Source organism: Harpia harpyja, chromosome 7, assembly GCF_026419915.1.
Source record: "Harpia harpyja isolate bHarHar1 chromosome 7, bHarHar1 primary haplotype, whole genome shotgun sequence".
Lineage (NCBI taxonomy): Eukaryota > Metazoa > Chordata > Aves > Accipitriformes > Accipitridae > Harpia > Harpia harpyja.
In genome coordinates, this window is record NC_068946.1 from 24,576,282 (window position 1) to 24,599,903 (window position 23,622).

Genomic DNA, 23,622 nt, shown 5'->3' on the forward strand with positions numbered 1-23,622 from the left:
AAACAATTGCAATTCTGAAAAAGGCTTCAAAATATAAACTTAAACTCACTGCATAGAAAAAAAACAAAATAGATATTTAGAATTAATTTGAACAGCTGAGCCCAGTAATATTACTTCTGAAATAAAGTGAAAATTCATATGGAAATACATATACACACACGTATACATATATATATTTATAAACATTATTACATAAGTGCATAAAAGGCTGCTGCAAAGAGGAAGGGAACACGTTGGTCTTTCCACTACAGCTAGATAGGACAAATTATGGGTTTCTATTTCAAGAAAGATGACTGCAGCTGGATATTAGAAAATGTTTTAAATGAAAAAGATAGTGAAGAACATGAATAGATTGCCTGGAAGTCTGAACATCCTTCTTCTTCAGAGAATTGTAAGAAATTTTCAGAAAAAACACTTCAAAAGTTACTGTTCCTTTCTTTATGTGGTCCTGCTTTGGGGAATGACGATGGACTAGATGATCATGAAAGATCTCTTCCATGGTCACTTTATGCTGATTTGATTCTATGAGCTAAAGCTAAATATTTAAAAAGCAACAACTATCAATGACCTTACTTTCTTTTAAACCAGGAAAAAACAAAGAGCAGATATCACCTATATGGTGCTTTTTCCTCTTGTTTTTAAAAGGGATGTTTCACTTGAGCTCTTTCAGTGTGTCTATCCTATTATGACTGAAAGACAGGAAGCATTTGCTGAAGTCAGTAAGCTCAAGAATTTCTTCTAAAGGCAGTCCAGAAGTTAAAAAAAAAAAAAAAAAAAAAGTAGGGACTAAATATTAAATCACTCAAAATTTCCAGTGACCCAGGACTACTTGCTGTTCTTCTCACTGTTGATTTGGGTTATTTGGAGGAAGGAGAGAAGAAATGGAAAGGACTGTGCAGGCATTCAAAGCAGCAAATAGAGATTACATAATCACATGAAAGTGAAGGTATCAACAATCAACTTGTCTACTAAGATATGATTCATACTTTGAAAAAAGTCTGATTTCCCCTGCCCACACAGTATACAAAATCCTTTCTCCTGAGTGTGATACCAATTCACAGCTATTAGCCAATAGGACATGGCATTACAAAAAGATTAATACACAAATCCACATCTTTTTCTTATTTATAATAAATACCATTTCTTCGTATTGAGTGATTTACCTCATGAACCCAGAGACGTTTTAACATTCCTGCAGATTCTGTTGTTTCAGGCCTTGACAGGCAAACACCTTGAATTACACGTGAAAAGTCACGGAGATTGAACAAATAGTGAGATTTGGCTGGGGTAGGAAGCAGATTCCTCATAGCTTCTTTATACATACGCATGGTTCCATTAATAATTTGTGGAGTAAGTTCTACATATTGTGATGGAAAGCTATAACTGACAAGTTATAAAAGGTGGTAAGAACAGATGGATTCTCATAATTCCATCATACTAGCATGTGAATTAATAAATAATATTGTATACGCACACTGATTTACTTGTAAGTTCGTACCAATTTTTAAGTTCTATGATTATACTTCCTCACAGGCAGTTTTACAAATCTTAGTTCTCTCACTCGATTAACAGATTAACTCTGCAAATCAAATCTAGTAACTGTGGAACATGCTGACAAATTTGGCTATGCTAGATAGCTAATTATACCCTTTCCCCCCTCATTTTTATGACTAACAGCAGCAACAGGGAAGTCAGTTCAAATAGCCCTTGCTGTCTTCTGGGACCTCTCTCCCTCAAAGGGTCGGAAGCCATCAAATAACAAACTTGGTCTGGAAACAGGATATGAGCATCTTTTGGGGCTTAGCTGTCAGAATAGATAGACAATGAAAGTTGAAGTCCATTCCTAATAATGGAATTAAAAATTATGCAGTGGTGAAAGGCCAAAGAAAGACTAAGCCTTCTCAAACCACAAAAAATTTAAGAGCTGTTTCCAGTTCTACTCTTTGAATAATAACTACCCAAATTCTATTCTTATTTATTATACATCAAAAAATACTGTATGACAGAAATATCTCAACTAACTGAATTAGCCTCAGCTAATCTAAACCTCTGTTAGAGACTTCACAAGAACTTTACCATTGGAGTATTTTAAGATGAGCCCTACTTCTGTGGAGTAATGAATAACTCAAAAGGCACAGGATACAAAAGATTATGATTCTTTTCAAGAGCAGTGTCCTACAAACATACATTGGACTCTTCCTAGTACCATAATTTAAACACTGACTTTGATTTTTCACAATACATAGAGATCACTTACCATACCGTTAGATGCCAGTCTAAGATTCTAGAAAAAATTGTGTACATGGATTCATCATCAAACTCATTAATAGTAACTGTATTGAAGTGTCGCAAGAATCGTGGTGTTACTGGGTTTCGACCGCCACCTAAATATTAGAAAGCATTAATACTATAACTAATAGAAAAATTTAAAATAAGCCAGTAAAAGCCTAGCAATTTTTTTCTAATATTCATCTTTGATTCAGCTAGCAGACTCACATAGAAAAGTACCACACCTTGTCATAAACCTAACGAAAGCAACATGCAGTTCAGTGTCAATCTGTTCTCCTGTAACCAATAGTCTGTAAAATACAGATTGAATAATCAAGTATAGATAGATAGATTTGACACTGTTTTAACTAGGCTTCTGTTATAAAAGAAAACTTTTATTATAAACTCCAAACCCATGTTCTTGATTTTCAAAGCATCCCAATGAAAGAAGCCTCTACAAGTAATGCTGTATACTTTATTCAATTCAAATTTTATCTCAGTTCTAGAGTTAGCATTTTTTATGACTAGAATGTGATTTGGACAATGAAGCTATGTATGGAAATAAGGGGATGTAAACCAGAAATTTATTGGATACTTGCTCCTTCTGTTTGGAATTCAGGGTTAAGCTGCTGCACAGTGTGTTCAACCTTCCTAAAGCAGCAAATCAGAAAAAAGTAGCTGAAAATGGGCAATCTACCATCCCTAACATCAGGAACATAGCTAAGGGCAACCAAATTAGCATACGTGACTTTGTAGCTCAGGCATGACCCTGCACTAATGAAACTAAAAGACTCCTGGCCTGGAGCTGTCTCACTTTCAGCCACCTGAGACTGCAAGAAGAACTAGTGATTGTCTATATTTAGCTGTGTATGCATTACTAGTATCTGCTGACGAATTTCAGTATTTTATGCTAAATAGACCAGTTATTCATCCTACTTCCTTCTACCCCAATGAAGGTCATCTCTCAGACACAGCAGTTTACAATACTTCTTGAAGTTTACGTGTGCATTGATGGCAAAATTACACAAGCCAATGGGATATAAATATGAATTTTACCCAAAAGATAATCCTTTCCTAATATAAATTTTAAACCTAGATTTAACAAAATACCTTTAAATGTTCTTTAAATAGCTTTTTATTTGCTTCAATAGCACTATATACATGTACGGATTTCAGATTTTCATTTCTTATTAGAAGAAAAAAAATAAACACAGGCTGGAAAGGAGAATATAATTTTATGAGTTCTGGAAGTAGTTCCCTGTACGAGGATACTAAAATAAATTCTTCAGCCTGAAGCTGAATTGTGATATTTGACACAAATAGTTAGGACCATAACTTGTACATTTGATCAGTCCATTTTTCACCATTCAACCAGAAGAGTGCTGGAACAAAATTAGCTATAAAGTTCTCCTGGGAAAGGGAAATTTGACCCAATTTCAGAGCAGTTGAAAGTCGCTTCTACACTATCACCCTGGAACAGGAGTGTAGCATGAAGGGATGCTTTACAGAAAAAGCACCCCCAAGATTTGGTTATTTCTGATGTAAAAAAAAAAAAACAAACAAACAAAAACACCAAAAAAAAAACCCCAAACAAAAAAACACCACCAAAAAAAAAAAAAAAAGGACCTGTACAATTAAGTTATGCCAGAACATAGTACAAGTCATGACTTCACTTAAGCTTTAGGAAAAATGAAGATGTAAAATTTTAAAATTCACGGTTTCCTTCTGCTCAGTTATTCCACTGACTGGTACTTAGATCAAGTGCTTTGAACTGTGGATGAACACTGCCTCTAATTTAAAATGATTGCAAGATGCAGTTTTGCTTCTTTAGGAAACCAGATAGGTGAAACAGCAGTGGACCCCTATCCCATGGGCAATCATCACTTTCCCAAACACAAAAGTTGTATCAGCAAAGAACTGGTGTGTTTGTGTGTGTAAACAACTCTACAACTCTACAAAAGAAAGGAGGAAAGTCCAGGGCGACTGAAGCAGAAAAGTGAAGGAAAGTACCAATCATATCCTGATTAAACACTGTAAATGTGCCCAGCTATGACAAACTTTTTAGGTGGTATGTTACAGACAGGGCTGTGAAGAATTCTGTGAAAAGAAATTCTGTTACATGATTCCTGCTGTAGTGAAGGAAATAGATCGTATAGATTCCTTAAAAGCAAACACAACAGCATCAAAGAAACATTAATTCCTCATTTTAACTGATAAAATATGCCAAACTCAATTTTTTAAACTAAATAGCTCATATAGTCAACGTGTATGCAGGCTATCAGAAATATAATGACGTCTTTGCATCATATGCCTTTTTTTTTTTTTTTTGGCCAAATAAAGTCAGGTTTATCTGCCTAAGAACATCACTTAGTGCTATTTAGAAAAGTTTTGAAGAAGAATAAAATTGTAGGCCAATGGAGGCTGTCGTTAGACCAAAGGGATTTCATAAATACTTTGTAGATACATTCTGGTCTTCCTGAAAAGCAATATTTCTTCCTGGCAGGCTTGTGTAGTCTCTCTGCTGCTCCTCAACCACTCTACTATGACTGCTGTTCATGTTTCCTGCAAGGAAAGGGTTCCTTGAGTCCTATCCCTAAAAGACCCAAACTGTAAAACTATGCATCAATAAGCATTCAGCCTTTGGAAATCAAAGAGGAAAAAGAATGTAAGACACATCTCTTACCTGGTGGTCCCATTGCACACACAATCTGAACATCTATAAGTTTAATCATTGAGCAGTCTTTAAGGTCATACCAATTCCAGTGATCTAACCACTGCCGTAGTAATTCAACAGGTGGTTGAGCACCATAGACCTCTCGTGCTGGCATATTAACATCATCTACAAATACAACCTGAAAAGAAAAACATAAAGGATTTTGCATTTATTTCTTTTACTGAATATACGCCATCGTTTCACTTGATTCTGGAAACACTGCACATCAATTCACTCCCATTAAAATTGATGGGAGCGATACACATTAAATACATGTTTTTGAAAAGCAGCCCTAAGCTCTTAATGGAGTTGCTGCTGAGTTAAAAAAAAAAAAAAAAACTGTGCCACTCTAAAGCCACTACAAAACATACCTATAGAGGGGAGAAAAACTGTGCTTCTCTTCTTATTTCTGATTGTGTTTAATGAAAGATGGTAAACTAATAGTTGCTATTTAAACCTTACTGTGCTTCTTACATGGCTTTTCTTGGGAAAAAAGATGGAGTCAAGAAGATCCACAAAAATCTCAAACTTTAGCGAGACTATGGTTCTGGTTTTAAATCTATTAAACATTACAACTTTCTTGGCACTGCTGTTCCTAAAGTATAGGCCACTGATGATTGGGAAACTTCTTCACACAACTAACCTAATGCAACTGATGCAAGTTCTAGAAACACATTTATGCATTTTATCCCCCTTTCTTCTCATTCTCTAACTGATACAGAGTAGAAATTTGGTCAAAAGAAAAACAGATTAAATCATGGGCCTTGTATCTTTTTTAGCACTGCAGTTTGGGCAACATACTGAAATGGTTTGAAGTGTTCTTGACTAATTCAGATCAAGACAAAATTTATCCCTTCAAAGTATCTTTACATTTTTAAGACTGGGCTAAAATACATCTTAAAAGAATATCTTGGAGGGGGAGGCAGGGGAAGACCTTAAAACACCGTAACTTTTAAATAGTAATTCCTTAAGGAACTTCCAACATTAACACATTTTGCTCTTGATAATAAGCATTTATTAAATAATAGCTAGGAAATACTGAAAATAAGAAAAAAACAAGGCTGCAAATACAAAAAGTCTACAGGCATCCTAAAAGTACCAGTATTAAATCATACACATCTATCACTGCAGTTTAAACATAATAATTTTAAAATTTTCCTTAAAAGCTAAATTTTTCCTTAATCTGGGTTGAAAAAAAAAAGATAATGGAAACTCCTTAGATTTCAATTTTCAGTCTCATTGCAACTCTTCTAGACAGAGGAGAAAAGGATTTTCCCACTGCAGAAAAAAAAAGGGGGGGGTGTCTACTCTAATATCCTTCTTGAGCTTCTGAGTATTCGGAGTTCCATTGATCTTGAAGGGTTTAGCAGGCATCAGTGATAACAACAAAAAAGATTCAAATCTCCTTTAACGCTTCCAAAATCATTGAACTATCCAGGTTGGAAGGAACCTTGGAGTTCATCTAGTCCAACCTCATGCTCAGTGCTGAGTTCTCAACAATGATTTCATACCAGCAACAAGCTTATCCATACAGAACTCTTATCTCAAGGATAATATCACAAAATATGGAGGGGGAAGTATGACAATGTTGTTCACAGTTATTCATATCATATATCATATTTTCTTCTGTTGATTAAAACAGTATGCATATTACTGGGAGAAGGGAGAAAGAAGAGAAACACGAGGCACTAAATTAGAAGAATTAGAACTCTGACAGGTTATTTCAAATTGAGCATCCTTTCATGACATCACCTATGATCAGTTGAGAAAATAATGCATTTACATATTTGTTTGTATTTAAACACTTATTTACATACAGAAATATATCAGTTACCATTCTTTTCCCAAGAGGAGGTCCAAAAATTCCTCTTCTCCTTTTATCCAGCTTGGACATTATAATATTCTGAGTCTGAGCTGCTGTAGTTTGTGCTGAAAAGTTAATGAGCAGTGGCTTGTAGACTTCTTTATTCAAATTATTTAAAAGAAAATTCTGGAAGGATTGTGGAGAAAGTTAAACTATATACATAGATAAACAAATTTTATAGCACTTTAGCAAAGAGCAATCAGACATTTTCGTACTATTTTTATTTCACTTAAAATGATAAAGTAGTAATTCATCTCCAAGAGAACTCTAATCATCATGTTTCATCAGATAAACCAATATTCTTGAATAATTCAAAACATAATAAACTTAATTTGTCAGAGAAAAATTTCTACCCCCTGTATAGACATTTCCACATTTTCTCAAAAAAGAAACCCCAAAACCTACCTACTGTATTATATAAATTCAGTATGTTAATATTTTGCACACACAATACTTCATAGTACTAATTAGAGTTGATACATACTGCCTGTACTAATCCACACTCAAATTTGCAAAAGTATCCACAGGTCCAAATATTTATGCCTAGTTTTGAAGAGTTTCCAGGAATATTTCCTTCAAAGGGCATAGCAAGAATATCTAAAGATAAGCTTTACCATCAAGATTGGTAATATTTTATAATGCTAACTACTTTCCAAAGTCCCTTACGTTAGCTGCAATTTAACCACTGGGAGAAATCTGGATCAAAGACAGTATTTCAGGTAAGAGTGAATGGGATTCATTTCTTACCCACATGGGAATAAAACCACAGGGGGAAGATACCCTGCCATCCTTCCAGCAGTTGCTACAGAGCATTATTGCATATAAAGCAATGTCTCTAATGACTAGTCTAATCTCTGTCAACAGCTGTTGAGACCGTTCATACCATATAGTTTTTTCAGCAGAAAGAATGTTTAATCTCTATCCTTGAAGGAAAAATCTGAGCTGCTGCACAAAAATACAGCAACGACAATTTACGGAAACCAGAGCAATGTGACTCAAGGGCCATATTTCTTTTCCTCTTTTAATCAGTTCTGAACTCCCAAGAAATATCACATTCTTAACTGTCAGCCCAAAAATGAACTAGGCAGTAGAAACTAGTCATATTCTTCATTATAAACAAATGTTTTACTCATGCTTTATTATATTTCTGACATCAATATTCCAGGAATGGTCTTTTATGAACAGTTCTCCTTCCAGTCTTAACACTTATTTTCTTCAAAATTATTTCATAAAAGTACCTTAAAAACAAAACTAAGTTAAATAATCCTGAGTAACTTCACAGTTAATTTTTAAGGAAGTTTGAAGGAAGGAAAGATAACAGATTCAAGACCATGAAGCCAAATTTATTTCATCTGCTTACATAACTTTCAAGTTTTGCTCCCTCTACAAAACAATTGAATGTACACAGGCTTCATGCTGATTGCACTGGAACAATCAACAGAAGCAAAATCCTCTACAAAAAGACGTACTGGAGAAAAAAAGAACAAAAAAAAATCAATTTTGTGCTGCTCAGAGGAATGGGTTCTTCCTCCTCTCTTATGATTTACTTAGAGAATCTGATTAGCTACAAATGCAATAATGGCTTTGCCATACCTCCACTCACATATCCCCTTTTTACCTCAAAAGTATACTTTTCCATGGATCTAGATGGAACCCAGTGAAAAAGTGCTGAATTTGGAAATTTTTGTAAGTGAACCTCAACAGCATGAACATTCTATTGGCACAGTTCCATTGCCTGTCAGACTTTAATGGTCTCCTAGAAAGATTGATGGTATCAGGATGTAAGTCATAGCATCTGTCAGATCTGTCTGAAGAATTAAAATTTACCTAAAATTTTTAATCTAGATCATTAGAATAATTTTCTATATTACCCATACTGTTATTTGAAAAACCACATGAAAAATTAAAATGAACAAAGCATCACTTGGTGACTGAAGATGAAAAAATAATCTATCCCAAAATAATGACGACTCAATTATTTCAAAAAGATATTAAAATCTGCTTTCAATTATACAGTCTGACTTATCCCTGTAGACAAAAAAGGTAATATTGTAGACATGGAAAAAATAAAATAAAAAAAAACTATCTTGATTTCTTATTCTAATACCTGAAGTTACAATGCTTTTTACAAGATTGTTATTCCCTTTGATTAGAATTTCACAAGCTCTGAGAAAGAGATTGCATTTGGCTGTACCAAGTAACTACTTACATTAAATGTTTTTATTACTTACTACCATGTATTTTGATTATACTTAGTCCTGAGCGTGCCTAATAATATCTTGCCTCTTTCAATATAAAACTGCACACTGGTAACTTAAAAAACAGCTGTCAATGATTTTTTTCTCTTCAGTGCTCAGTGCTCATCTTATTTATTAAACAGAATTCAAATCATATTCAAAGACAAAATTAATAATTTTCTTACAAGCTTTTCTATGGTACACACCAGTACAAAGATATGGAAAGGTAATGGGCAAAATATTATCCAGGTAGATATCTAACTTCAAATAAGAACAACCTGTTTTTTTAAGAACAGCACTTCTGCTAATCAGAACCTATGGATTCAAATCAGCCCTCCAGAAAACGAGGAACACAATAATTGCCTGTGAAAAGTTGGACTTAGCTGACTTGTCTGCTGTTACAGAGGGCTTCCATCACTGACAGGGACAGAATCCGTCCCCCAAAGCTGCTGTTTTCCTGAATTTACTGCAAGTTTTTGAAGGTCTGCAAGTGAAGCAGAGGTTCTACATAAAACAGCCTTTCTTCTTTTTTAAAAAAATGGAAAAAGACTAATACCCATAACGGTAAGACTGGAAACCTATTGGGGGGGGGGGAGTGTATGGTCATGCAATTCAAGAGTTTATAATAATGAATGCACAAGAGATGTCAGATTATTGTATAAGGTAGAATTCATTAGCTTCTGAACTCTCTATTTTACTACCTTAGTAGTCTTTTTAATGTATTGCATGTGTCATATATAGAAATATGCAATATATTAGTCTTTGTAAGATGGCTGATATGAGATACCAATGTATAACATAACTTCTTTAAACAATTGTTGACATTGCTACTTCCTAGAAAATTAGACTCACGTTGAAACAATTAACTGTTTATATACTGAAAAAAACTGTCCTTTTTTTTCCTTTCTACAGGAAGATCGTATCAAGCTTAAAAATCCTAAAACTAGATCAAGTATTAGTATTTTGACAAGAAGATTTTGTTTCAGAAATAACAGAAACTGTGTACTGCTAGAAGCTAAAGTCAAATTAGATTGTCATTATTATTTGTGTTTCTTTTTCATTTTCTCTCAAAGACAAGGATAAGACAGGTAAAGAATATTTGGCATTCTATAAAACAGGACACACAGTTGTTTTGACTTAAAATTTTTCTGTTAAAATGGGCAGCTGCTTTTCATTGTAATGACCAGATATAGCTAACTGGTTATCTGAAGAAAACTGCCTGGGAAGACCTTGACTAGCCAATTCCCCTTCCCACTATAGTCTTTTTCTATAAAGAATTCTTTTGTAATATTGCTATAATTTTTTGCCTTCATATTTCTTTAAGTGACGAAATTCTTGTTCTTCCCTGTTTTCCAGTGCATGGAATTGTCATAGTAGCATCTGACTAGGAAAGGTTATCTACTAAACTTTTCCACAATAATAGCAGTACACATTTTTGCTGCTTCTAACTCTAGGACGTATGCATTTCTTTTCTTTTTGTTTTGAGCAATCCTGACTGCATGTCTTATTAAATGTTTAGTCTTTTGTGCGTCAGTATGTGTCTGGACTCTTCCAACTATATCTACAATCATAATGCAAAGTAAATCAATACAGGACCCAAACTGAATAGTCCTGTTTGGGTTCTATTAGCAGCTTATTCCTGTGGATATCTGGGTGCTTCTTAAGAATTTAGGCTGGAAGTGCAGAGAAGAAAAAAAAACAAAAATCCAAAACCACGAGCCACAACCTTCTGCTACGCAGCTGCATTTTTAGTTGCGCATAATTTCATTTCATGTTATCCAACAATTCATGTCTCTTTCCTTTTTAAAAAAATTATCGAATTATTACTCACTTTACCCCTTTTATAACTATGTCTAATGTCAGTATTAAAAGTACTTACAGTAATATAGGTACTTTTTCCGGTTCCTGTTGGCCCCACAAATATAGAAGGTTTTTGATGTACTGTCAACAATTCCATCAATACCGTATATCGAACAGTATCCAGAGATGGTACAATTATTTCATTAAACATCATATCTTGAGGTATAGGAGGAGCTGATTTGAGTGTTTCCACCCAGGGTTCCCAAATTCCTGCTCCCTATTTTAATTTATATGAAAGTCATACATTTATAATAAACCAGAAAAAACAACATAGAACCAATGGAAATAGAAAAATCAAAGTTCTATGACTTAACAGATGGGGTTATCTACCAATATTTGAAAGGATTAAAAAATAATTTCATAGATTTGTTTCAGAATGCAGCGCTTTCAATTTGACAGTACTTAAAAAGAAACATAACGCCTGTGCCTGAAGCATGCAACTACTGAAAGACAAGGACTTTATCTTACCTTTTATATCTGTACATATATCATATAATGGAAAAATGCATATATTTATATATACATTATATATAGTATATAAATATCTAACAAAATAGAAAATTACGGTATAAATTTAATCACTAAAACTAAAAAAGCATAGTCAGCCTTTTCACAGACTCTCATTCATAATAAATACCTCCAAACTATGGAATTTGAGGGCAGATTAATTTTAGTGCTGAAGCTCCACAGCAAAGCTTTCTTTTCTAGATCAGCCTGCTAGAGGAGTCTTAAAAGATGTCAAAACTTTCCAGCTGTAAATCAATATAAGGAGATTTTTAAAAAATTGTAAAAAGCCCTGAAACAACTTTATGTTCTATCCTATCCGCAACAATTTTCATCTTGAGATAAAAGTCTTGTGAAATTCCTAGAGATTGCTTTCTCCTAAAGTCTTTCTTAGAAGGGGCATATTCCCACCTCTGAACATAAAAACCCCTTTACTGGAAGAACATGTTTTTATGGATTATGATCAGAAGACATAAAGCCTTTACTGCTGATTGAAATCTTAGCCACTTTCCTTGGCAAGACACAGGAATCATGCATGAGCTGAAATCTAGACAAAAGTAATTCTCATTGTACTGCAACAGGACTTCACAGGAATGACAAACTAAAAAAAGGTACATTTATTTTATCTTGGAGTCTCTGAAGCATACTAGATCCAGTGTGAGAAGTTTTCTTCTCCACTGGGAGAGATGCATCATGGATTCACATCTTAATCCCAAGAAAAAGGGGCAAAGAAGAAGAGGCAGAGAAGTAGCCTACTACAGCAATGAGAGTTATGGCCTAAAGTATATCAAATGCTTCCTCAAGCTAAGGGCTGAAACCCAACATAAAATAATCTTGCAAGAAATCAAGAATTAAAAAATAATAGAAAAAAATAATTCATTGAGATTTGCTGCTAACTGGTTCTGCCACAACAGGCAATTATTCTGGTAGCCAAAAAACCAGGCTTTGGTACTGCAAGTCCCAGCCAGAACACTAGACCACTAGCTTGCAAGGACAGACATCTGGCCTATTCAGTGATAAAAGATGCAGGCAGCAGAAACAAATTTACAATAACAATACACATCTTGTAGCATTCATAAAAGATTCCTTCAGAATGGAAGTCCATATCTTACTTTGCAATCCTCACCTTTTTGACAAACCGATAATCATAAATTGTTCCTTCTGTTGGAAATGGGATTGTGAAAGCTTTTGAAGGCTGTTGATCAATACTGCTCAACAATTTGTACCGTTTTCTTGTCTCCTGACTAATTGGTCCATTAAGCATTCCTCGCACAACTTTGTCAAATTTCAGTCGATCATCTTCCTTACAGCTAGCTCCTACAGACCATATCAGTGAAAACAAAAAAATACCCTAGAGTTGGAAAAAAACAAAATGTAACTTCAGTACCTGCATTTACAAAGTTCTTGTTCATTGAAGTCAAAGAAATCTTTGCCACAAATCACAGTAGAATTACTGGACCAACTTGATTTTATGTATGTGGTATGGAACCATGCTGCTGGTAAAATAGAACACCATTATGTTAACTATCAGCATCTGATCACCTTTGCTGTGCAGCAAAATGCCTGACCTGTTCATCTCAGAGCTGTTATTTTGAGAAAGTTCAAGCATAAACTGCTTTTTATTGCAGAACAATTTAGATTATCTTTCTCTTATTCAAATGCCTATCTCATACAGTGACGTCTATGTCTGTTAACAGGGCTTTCCTTGAATTGTAATCCTTAAATAGCATTAGTCTAACTAGTAATAAACTGAGATACCAGAAACTGGAGAATCATATACAATTTTGCCTGGTTTGTATAAAATTCATTAAATTTATGTCAAGATATCAAACATGTCAGACTCAACTATGTATCAATTATAAAGAAGGTAATAGTATTTTCTTAAATGGACATTACAAAATACGTATTCTAATTACACAATATAGGTTTTATTGCTTGTGAAGTCCATTTCACTAAAGCCTGGTTTGGACATGCCTATTCTGTATGTTAAGCAAACTGCATACCTCAAGACAAGAAAAAATGTCATGGTCATTCATAGCTTTAACTTTGGCATCATCAGCAAATTCATCCATCATGCAGTCCATCAGATTCATTAGTGATCGAATTAAGTTTGTATCTGAAGTAGGAGACAGTTCCTGAAAAGAAAGAAGAAATACCCTCAGCTGCAGGTGTGTTTTACTCAGTGAAAAGAGACTGCTAGACAGTGGGGGCTTTTCCCTCACTGTGAAGATAAAAAAACCTCTAGGACAAATGTGTCTAAAATACATTCAGAAGCAAGTTAAACACCACACAGAAACCTTGCTCACTCACAGCCTTCATCTTAACAGCTATAAACTAATATGGTCCAAATAAAATGATTTGTTCCTTTGGCACTTGGAAGTGAAAACAATTCATATGCTCTTAGTTTCTCAGAAAAGTTCTTTATCCTACCTTTGTGTATTTCCTAATAAACTCAAGACAGAGCGGAACCATTCTGTCAAACAGGCCTATTATAAATTCTTTATGCACAGAGCTGATTCCTGAATGCATTTTATTTAGCCAGGACATCATTAATGGTCTCCAGCCTAACATATGCGGCTCCATATAGACCATACCACACCTTGAAACCTAAAAATAAAGAAACAAACAGTTGCATGTTATTTTATGCAATCTCCAAAGATTTTTTCCTATCTACAAGAAAATAAAATAACATTCAGTGTTATAACATACAGCTTCTAGGATTATTAGAAGCTGGTATAAAGTGTACAGTGGGGTTCTGTGAGCCCTGAGACAGACAAGTTTCAAAACTAGCTTTATTTCTTCAGCCAACAGGAGACCTAATGTCTAAGACAAATTTTCCTCTTAAATAGAATTAGTTCCCAACATTAAGGTCACGAAAGATAATATACTAGAGTGCCTACCACTTAATTTTTAATTAAGTTTTATATAATTTTTAAGTAAAAATGCCTTCCCAGTATGACTACGCAGATATTTTGTTCTGTTTATATTATTATCTGAACCTCTATTCATATTCAAAAGAAAATTTTTGCATTCCCCAGTGTGCCATCAGAAAAACTAGGTGTGATATAGACAGGTGCCAGAAATGCAGTGACTGTTGGTTTTACAAGAATTTCTCTGAGAGATTAAATATTTGCACATGAATGATTTTATATTTCTTGTCAGGCACTTGCAAGAGTTGGACTCTGAACAGTTACAGGGTCTTCTCTATATGTAATTTACATTACATATGTAAATATGCAAATTTTCACATCATATTGTGCAATTATGAAAAATTTAAACAAGAAAACCAAGCTACAATGTTCTTTATTTTAAACATACATCAAAGAAATACAAACTTCTCATTACTAGTCTCAGTTAAGTATATTTTTTAAAAATTACAATATATATCACAATAATCAAAGACATTTGTAATCACTCTTTCAAAGACAGGTACTTACAGTAGCAGGAGAAGCAACTTCTAAATCCATTGGTTCAAAAATAAGGCTCATTTGCTGTGACATTTTGATGATCTCTCCACTCATAAGGCACAACTTTTTGTTATCATCAAGCACAGTATTCATATTCTCAATCCATACTGCATCCACTGGTCCATCAAAAACCAACCATTTTCTATCTGGAGTCTGGTTTGCAGAAAATATTTTTAATCGAATACTTGCAATTTATTTTATTACATTTACTGTAAAATAAATACTTCAGATCTAAAGTTATTTTCCACAAAAAATAATTGAAGATGCTCAGAGAGTTGTATTCACAAGTAGTTTCTGAAATCACAATCTATATTCACAGTTTCATTTTATAACTTTAAAGCATACACTGTAGTTAACTGTAGAAGGTTAATATCTTTGACTGGTTTCTTTCAGTTATACTTGCAATGTAGTACATTGTTTCTGTCAAACTACAACGTATTCAAATACTTTGACTTACGACACAGTGAGACTGTTAATACAAGTTGCTACTCATCCATAATACCTACTGCACACTTACCATTGAGGTCAATAGGACTAATTTAAGGAATATGGTAATATCTAAACATAGTGTGTCTGGTTTTTTACAACATAAGCAAATAGTCATAGGTATTCATCATATTTCTTACAGGAAATTACAAAGCAGTTGTGCAGTTCTGCAAATGTTATTAGAGATGGTGAACTTCACACTGATCGACTTCAATATACTGTTAGTTTATTTAAGTTTACAGGGGCAAAGAGTCGGATACTGCAATCGCTAGCAAAAAGTAAAGTATTTGTCTGGTAGATACATCTTTTATTATACTCAGTGAAAATATTTCAATGGACTTTAACAGAAGGTCAGCCATAAGCCACACTTAGACAGCAGTTTCTTCCAAATTAATCATCAGAATGCCCATATACATAAACAGCACAGATTTGGGCCATAATCAGACAAAATAAGGAATGACAATATGGTAGGAAGATTAAATATTCATTTATTTATAACATATGCAAACAAACAAAAAAACCCCTTTATCTTCACATAAGGACTTCTGAACCACAAATCTGAGTTCACTAGCATCCAAAAAGGACTTTGCGTGGAGCATACTATAATCAAGCCAAACTGCAGTCTCTGCATTCAAATGATTAAGCATATGAATCCTACAATGGTTGTGCAAACAACATGGAATTTAAATCTAAAATGTATAAATTGAAAAGTCATTTCCCAAAATTCTCTAAGCCTCTTAAGCACTTACTGGGGAAGAAGCAAATGCTCTGAAGCTCACTGCTAGGATGCCATCTGACCATTCATGTGACACTGGATCAAATTGTCCATATAGCTGACCCATTGTTATGGATTTGGGATTTAAAACAGTGATCTGAACTTTATTTTCTTCCATCAGCCCCTGAAGACACAAAAGTAATAAAATCCGTTAACACCAAACACAGAAGTTATTATGCCATTTGTTTTATTTTGAATTTTACAGTTATATATTATTAAATCTTCATAAAAGTTTGATCAGTTTACAGCAGGAAAGACATCACACATATTGTGTGTGAAAGATGGTTTACAAGTGTCTAAAGACAATTATCCCAACTTTATCATGTGCAGTTGGAAGTCTAATTTTATTATTGAACATTGGCTTGATAAATGAAAAGAGAATTCAAGTTCTATTCTTACACTTACAGGGATTACAACAGGCCAAGCCCTTTTATCTCTCTATCCCATTTTTCCCATGTTTAGGGAATAAATATGACTGCCTTGGAAAATTTCTGAGATTGATGTCACAACGAGGTTACAAAGTTTGTAGGTTTGGGGTTTTGGTTGTGGGGTTTTTTTTACTTAAACCATGTAAAAATACCAATTTTACTTTTTGATTAAACTTCAACTAATTATTTTCTTCTCTCCTTGTGCCTAAATGTGACATTTAATACTGCACACATCAGAGATCAGGTGGCTGAAAAACCACTGTTCTACAGGAATTGATTACAAACAAAAGTGACAAACTGCAAACACTCATTTGAACACCTACTTACTATAGCCTCAAAATATAAGAAACATCTACCCCTGATTTAAGAAAAAAACCTCTTTCCTTCCAAAAGCAGCCCTAGTGTTTATGAACTTGAATGGAGAAATCTGGAGTTCGGCCCCATTTCCTGTCTGTTCTGACTGCCTTCCTCCCATAGATACACACAACCTTTCTTTGTTTCCCTTCATGAAATATAAAATGCAGGAATTTTTATTATACTATTTCAAAGGAGAAACAAGTATGTTTATAAAAAAGTATGATTACAACTTCTGTTTCTGACAGTTTGTATTGAATTACAATTCATTCTAACATACTTTTTTATTTCACCAAAATCAATATTCAGAGGGAAATTTGATATTTAAAGAAAGGGGAAAATGGATAACATCTTGGAAAGACTTATAAGCTATGTGAACCGCAAACACACAAGCATGACAAGAATACAATTTAAAAAAGCAAGCAAGTACAGCAACTTTGTCAGAGTTGCCCAGCTAAAAAGTTAAAACGCTGTTGCAATGACAAAAATTTAGATTTATAATCTTCAAGGTTTGCAAGTACATTACAATTTTCTTTTGTATTATTTCTGTTAGCAGCTTCTTACCTCATTCATCACAAATCTCTCCTTCTCATCTTACTCATCACAATGCTCCCTAATTATAAAATTCAGATATAGTCCCAATAGAGCTGCTAGAGTTCCCAGAACTAAACACTAATCAGTTCAGATCAATGAGAAGATTTTCTTCAAGATGGTAAAAATCCTCCAAAAAACCAATTGTTATCCTAATCAAAATGAAATTTTGTTGATTAGTTGGATACCAGTTCTTTTGGGGGGGGGGGGGGGGGAAGAAAAGGGGGAAAAAAAGGGGGGGGGGGGGAGAAAAAAAGGGGAAAAAAGAAAAAAGAAAAAAAAAGAAAAAAAAAAAAAAAAGAAGCTCCAATAGGTGTAATGGCCATGAAATTAATCATTAGAGTTGATTGGGAAGATGAGCTAACAGGAAGAAAATCATCAGATAAAAATTTCTTACTCTACTACATAACTTTTTTCTTTACCAAACAGAAATGGGAAGGAGTGGGCAACGATTCACTGAATTAAAAAGAAAAGCAGAAAGTTAAATACTGTTTTATTGGAGTGACAGGCAGGAACAGAATTTCACCTACATACCTAAAGCAAAAGCTTCACAATTTAATTTATAATATAGGAAGCAACTATGTAACAGCTTTTAATAAATGAGCATAAGAACAGAGTTCTGTTTGATAGCAATACCAATGTGAAAGTCTAGCCAGTCTAGTCTTGCTGATACCTGCAAAAAAATACAAGGTGCCTGCCTGAAGATCACCATTAAGGAAATGAAATAATTTTGCTAAGTTCATTGGTTGCAGGTTTCCAGTCAGCCAGTCAGAAGAAATTCAGCATCCTGAAATCAGTTATGCTTCATGGCTATTACTATTTTTCTCTGGCGGTACCTGGAGTTCACTGAGTCAGCCAGTCACCTCTCAAGTCTCAAATCCTAAACACTTCATTTCAGAAACAGCTACAAAAGCTCCTTGTACGGGGTTCACATTCCATCCTAGCAGATCAGACTAGACTAAATCTAGGGGTCCTTAGAGCACTTAAGAAAATAACTATGATTAGATCATTCTGCAAAAGCCTCCACAGCCCATGTGACAGGATTCCAGAGATCCCATATGAAACATAAATATTTTGATGGCTTGAATTTGAGCAAGATTTGGTATAGCTATACTACTGGACCACTTAAATGTTCCACAGATAACAATTATTACCCACTTCTCCTATGTCAGGTGAGAAGGTACTTAGCAGAACAGATCTTGGATTTGTTTCATATCCAAAATTTGTCTGAAAAACTAAAATACTCTGGTTTCAAAAATAATCAAAATTTGAGACTAGTTTCTGGGTTTACATGGGTTTATTACATTCTTATCAGAAAATATTCCAAAATCTGTATAAATTTATGAATCAGATTCATTACTTGGTGTAGTTCTACACTGAATAATCTCTGTTGAAAGAGAGTTCAGCAGCTTTCATGAGTAAGTTGGAAATCTGGTATAAAGCTTTCACAAGGAACAGTTTATCATAAAATTTCAAGTAGCTAATTCATTCCTTGTCCAATCCAATGAAAGAATTTAGAGAAAACACCATGTGTAGAAACACATGAAATGTATGAAATGTGTTTATATTTAAAATTGGGTCATCCAAAGTAAGTTTGGAAGTACAGCTTCTCGATCAAATTCTTTAGCTTTTCCTTGTACTTTTAAGTTCCTTAAAGTAAATTCTGTATTCAGTATAAACACTAAAATATGTTTATAAAATTTGTTCGAAAACAGTTTTCATCAGAAACATTTATAAAAATGTTTAGATACCTTCTCACATATGTCTCCCAATGCTCCTGCCAGAACTCGATATGCACATGTTTTTCCTCCAAAAGGCTCTCCAACTATCATAAAGCCATGACGCACAATCATCATCTCATATATCTGCAGGATCTTCATAGTAAATACATCAGTCATTTGCAAATTCATAGCATCACAGTTTGTTCTGATGGCTTCCAATAGGTCATTGTAGTCTGGTTTTGGTAGCTTCACACCAGGAAACAAGTCAGAAGTAATACCCTATCCAAACAATTAATTGGAAAGTACACTTACTCTCACAGTAATTTGGTTTGAAATTTATGCAATCAACCCTTTGTTGACACTAGGCAGACTAATACCTATTTTGATTAAAATAAAATAATTATGAATTTCATGTCACTCTTGTCTGAGCCAAAATTCTGCCTTTGTAATTTATTATTGGTATTTCATGTATCTTTTTCATGTTTACCTGGGCACATAGAGAAGTGATTAACTAAGCATATGCTTTCCTGATAAACATTAGCTGTTATTAAACTAGTTTATAAAACTTGCAGTTAGAAATTGGAGAAAGCATTTACCTTTTTTTCCTCAATAACTGAAAAACAATTAACTGAAATCTAAATTTAAAAGCAAAGATCCTGCAGTTTTGCTTACAACAAAAGAAAGATAGAGAATAAACTGAACATATAACAAATGAGACAAAGAATCTCTGGGCTATCATTTCGACTAGACACACCTGCAGTATCAACTTGGAAAGCAAAGATTACTGAAAAAAATTCAAAATAAAACATATTCTTTAGAAATGAAGACAGCAATTATTGGTGAACTTAGAATAGCATTATTTTGACATTTTTCCTGTTACTATGTATGTTGGTTTCCTTCTACTGTGTGCCTTGGTTTTCTTTTAGCACTGTTAGTTTCCACTGTTAACAACTTTATGAGCATACCACATCCTGACCTTAAAGTGTTTTATTAAAGTGTATTAAAATACATGTTTAACATTCTGTGCTACCAGGGGCATGTTTTACAATTGACTATGACAAAACCAGGGCTTTTCCAATGAAAATAATCATATTTCCCAAGTAGAAATATCAAGCCATGTTTAAGGTGAGCAGCTTTTCTTGTCTGAAACACATTTGATGTAAAATTTCCATTGGTTGTTCACCTCCTGCACTTTTTCTCCACACGCTCTGTTAAAGAATTAAAGATTTATACACTTGTGCTAGAGTATGGTCTTTCTGTGCCTACTAGATTTTATAACTAAGATAAGGAGAGAAAAAAAAGTTATTAATCATTTCCTTCTTACAAAATGGATGACATAATTATGGGGAAATGTAGGTATACCATATTAAAAGAAAACACTTACTATCACAGCATAAGTTGTACTGCCACTTTGTACTGGCAAAAGTGTCATCTTAACAACAGAGCGGGATCAATATTATAAACAAACCCATTAAAAGGGCCCAAAGACTTTATGATAGGCCCAATGCAATATACTACAGGATAGTAGTAAAGGAAAAATCTTTTTTTTAAGTGTTAAAAATCAACATTCAAAAATCTGGACAGACCATAAATAATTGAAAATAAAGTGAAGCAGAGTTTTGAGCAAAACAAGATAGAGAAAGCATGTATCATTTGTATGCTCCTACATAAACACAGAAGAGTTACTGTGTATCTCAAGCCAGATGTACCTGACTACACTGGAGATCTGAACAAGGGCAAAACCAGCAAAATGAAAATGAATGAGGGAGGACATGGGTGTTTCCAATTTCCTTCAAGTGTGATATATAAATAGAGGAAAGAAATTAATATCTCTCATAATAAAAGTGGTAATCATTCTTAAAGGTATATTTAAAATTTTAACTTACATTACTGCTGCTGAACCTAAATGTTTTTAAAATTCTTTCTGTATCTGATAAGAATTTCAAAGCTACTTTATTCCAGAAGTAACACAATTCGGCTATTACAATTCCCACATACTCTAGGCCTAACTTACTGTTGACCCTTAAATCTGTCCCCCAATGGATAACTAATTACAGTGACATTGTGGCATCATGCTCATTTGTTGGTGTTTTTCCTTGTAACGTGCATGTGTTCTGTACTGACATAATCATCTAGTTTAATTCCATTTATTAGCCGTACATTCTTTAGCCTTCTTTTGCTGTTTACAAGTTGATAATGTGATACTTCCTAGTTTCAATTTATAAAATTTTTCCTATTTGGGGGATATGCCAACAAGAAAAATATTAGTACGTGCAAGGCTATTTCATCTCTAAATCAGCATCCATTTCTTATTCTACAAAAGTGAAAAATGTATAGTATTACTTCACAAATGTACTTAGAATTAATTTCTGTACACTAAATTCTTAACATTGCTATTCTTACAGACTGAAAAACTTCAGAGAAACAACTAGTGAAGATGCTTCAATTTTCCCAGACAACTTCTCTAAATTTATCTCCACTATTTCAAAACTTATGGAAATATGAAATCTCCCTTCATGATCATGACTTGTTTTCAGGAACAAGTGTGTAGTTTAAGCAGACTTTCAATTAGATTAGAGTAACAATGTCCAGAGACATATGTTCAGTTTCTAATTCATTACATTTTCATATAACTTTGGGCAAGGCATTTACCTTTTCTGTGCTTCAGATTTCTAAGGTTTTTTCTTAAAATTCCTGAAGGAAAGAGCTTCCATATTACTTTCATGCCCTCATGGTTGTTTTCTTATAGAAATTACCTCATTTTATTCCATTATAAAATTACACAAAAATAAGTATTATTCACTGAAAATATAATTGCAACTAAAATGACTGCTAAAATATACCTATTACTCTCCAAAACAACTCATGAGAGTTTTTGATGTTGTAAGTGTATAATTGCACACAAATTCCCATGGCTGTATATGAAGAAACTTTTTTTTTTTTTCCAAATAAAATCTTTCCACTAATGTTTAAAAAGGTACACATGAAGGACAATGTTTTCACAGTTTCCAAACATCTATATAAACCAGCCCAGATCCTTTCTTCCGTTTCTAACAAGACACAGAAAGCTCACAGCTACCAAAGATGATTGCAAACTGTTCCTAATGAAGTTCACAGCTCATATTTGTGTTGGGCATGTCTGGTTCAATCACAGGTATATTAAACATGCCTATCCTGCAGTAACGTTAGAAGTCCAATCCAAATGGCACATATTAGGACACAGACTCACTGTGTTAGTGCATCCTGTAAATCAGGGAGAGTAAGTTACGGTTCATTTTCTCCAGCTCAGTTCCATACTGAGATCAGCTCAGGACAAGAATGAATGTGGGCCACTTAGTCTATTTACTGTTTTGCACATGTTTTAAAAGAAAATCCAAATTTTCTCTTATAAAGAGGACACTATTAGTACCTACCAATTTCCTAAGAATATAAGGTACTCTGAAATCTTGAATACACGATATATAAAAAAAGTATGTTACCATTTCAAGCAGTAGACTTGGCAGAAACTTTCATTGGTCTAAACTATCAAAACCCAAATGCTTGCTATATTTGCTAAGAAGGAACAGTTAAGACTAAGTTTTAAACTGATTACAGGTTAGATTTTAAAAGTCTTTGGTCCATCTCTCTGACAAACCTGTTACATAACATTTTTATCAACTAGTATTTTTAGCGAGCTCTTGACATTACTAAAAATCTGTATGTTTTCTACCTCAAAAAGTGGTAAATCATGAGACAAGAATTTAGGCAGGTTGACATCTGTAATGGATCTAAGGAGCAAAATTTCTTCATCTTCCGATGGATATTTCAACTAAAAAAATATAAAAAATAGAGTTAGTTAATTTTTATAGTTTCAAAAACCAGATGTTAAGCTTGCCCGTTTTACTGAACATTTCCTGTTGTGCCTCTATGCAATTATTCTGGCAGGTTCAAGTCCACTGATAACAACTTATGTTCTGGATGTATGTTTATACATTCATATCTAGGTGTTTGCAGTAGGTTTCTAGTCAGGCCAATTTCACTTTAGTTTATGCCCAGTGATAGGTATTACTATAAATTTGATATGACATTTTTTCCTAAACCATTGATTTTTTTCTAAGATTATTCCTTTTCTTCCTAAGAAGGATAATTTTCCCTACTTTGATGTAAAACTTCTGCCTTCAGCAAAGTGGAAATTCTAAAAGCTTGCATGTAGATCTCTCTCACAGGTTATTTTAAAAAAAAAAAAAAAGAAAAAGTGCCTCTTCTGCCACAATACATAGCTTAGTTACTGATTTTGAGTTTTGGGGGGGGGGGGTTGTAATAGTAGGATATAGGTTGAAAAAAATTTGGAATGGAAGAGAATTATAAATTATAC

At 33.8% G+C, this 23,622-nt stretch overlaps 1 protein-coding gene across 1 annotated transcript in view; it reads right to left on the minus strand.

Moving 5' to 3' along the window:
* The window catches only part of DNAH7 (dynein axonemal heavy chain 7), a 117,403-nt gene that overhangs the window by 47,312 nt on the left and 46,469 nt on the right, over window positions 1-23,622 (minus strand). The window contains exons 28-39 of the mRNA XM_052793210.1: window positions 22,978-23,076; window positions 19,299-19,547; window positions 16,149-16,298; window positions 14,884-15,066; window positions 13,877-14,053; window positions 13,450-13,581; window positions 12,573-12,797; window positions 10,962-11,159; window positions 6,816-6,971; window positions 4,952-5,120; window positions 2,258-2,384; window positions 1,164-1,383 (exon numbers count right to left, since the gene is read on the minus strand). Of these exons, the coding sequence (XP_052649170.1) occupies window positions 1,164-1,383; window positions 2,258-2,384; window positions 4,952-5,120; window positions 6,816-6,971; window positions 10,962-11,159; window positions 12,573-12,797; window positions 13,450-13,581; window positions 13,877-14,053; window positions 14,884-15,066; window positions 16,149-16,298; window positions 19,299-19,547; window positions 22,978-23,076 (2,085 nt within the window). The remainder of the gene's footprint in view (window positions 1-1,163; window positions 1,384-2,257; window positions 2,385-4,951; window positions 5,121-6,815; window positions 6,972-10,961; window positions 11,160-12,572; window positions 12,798-13,449; window positions 13,582-13,876; window positions 14,054-14,883; window positions 15,067-16,148; window positions 16,299-19,298; window positions 19,548-22,977; window positions 23,077-23,622) is intronic.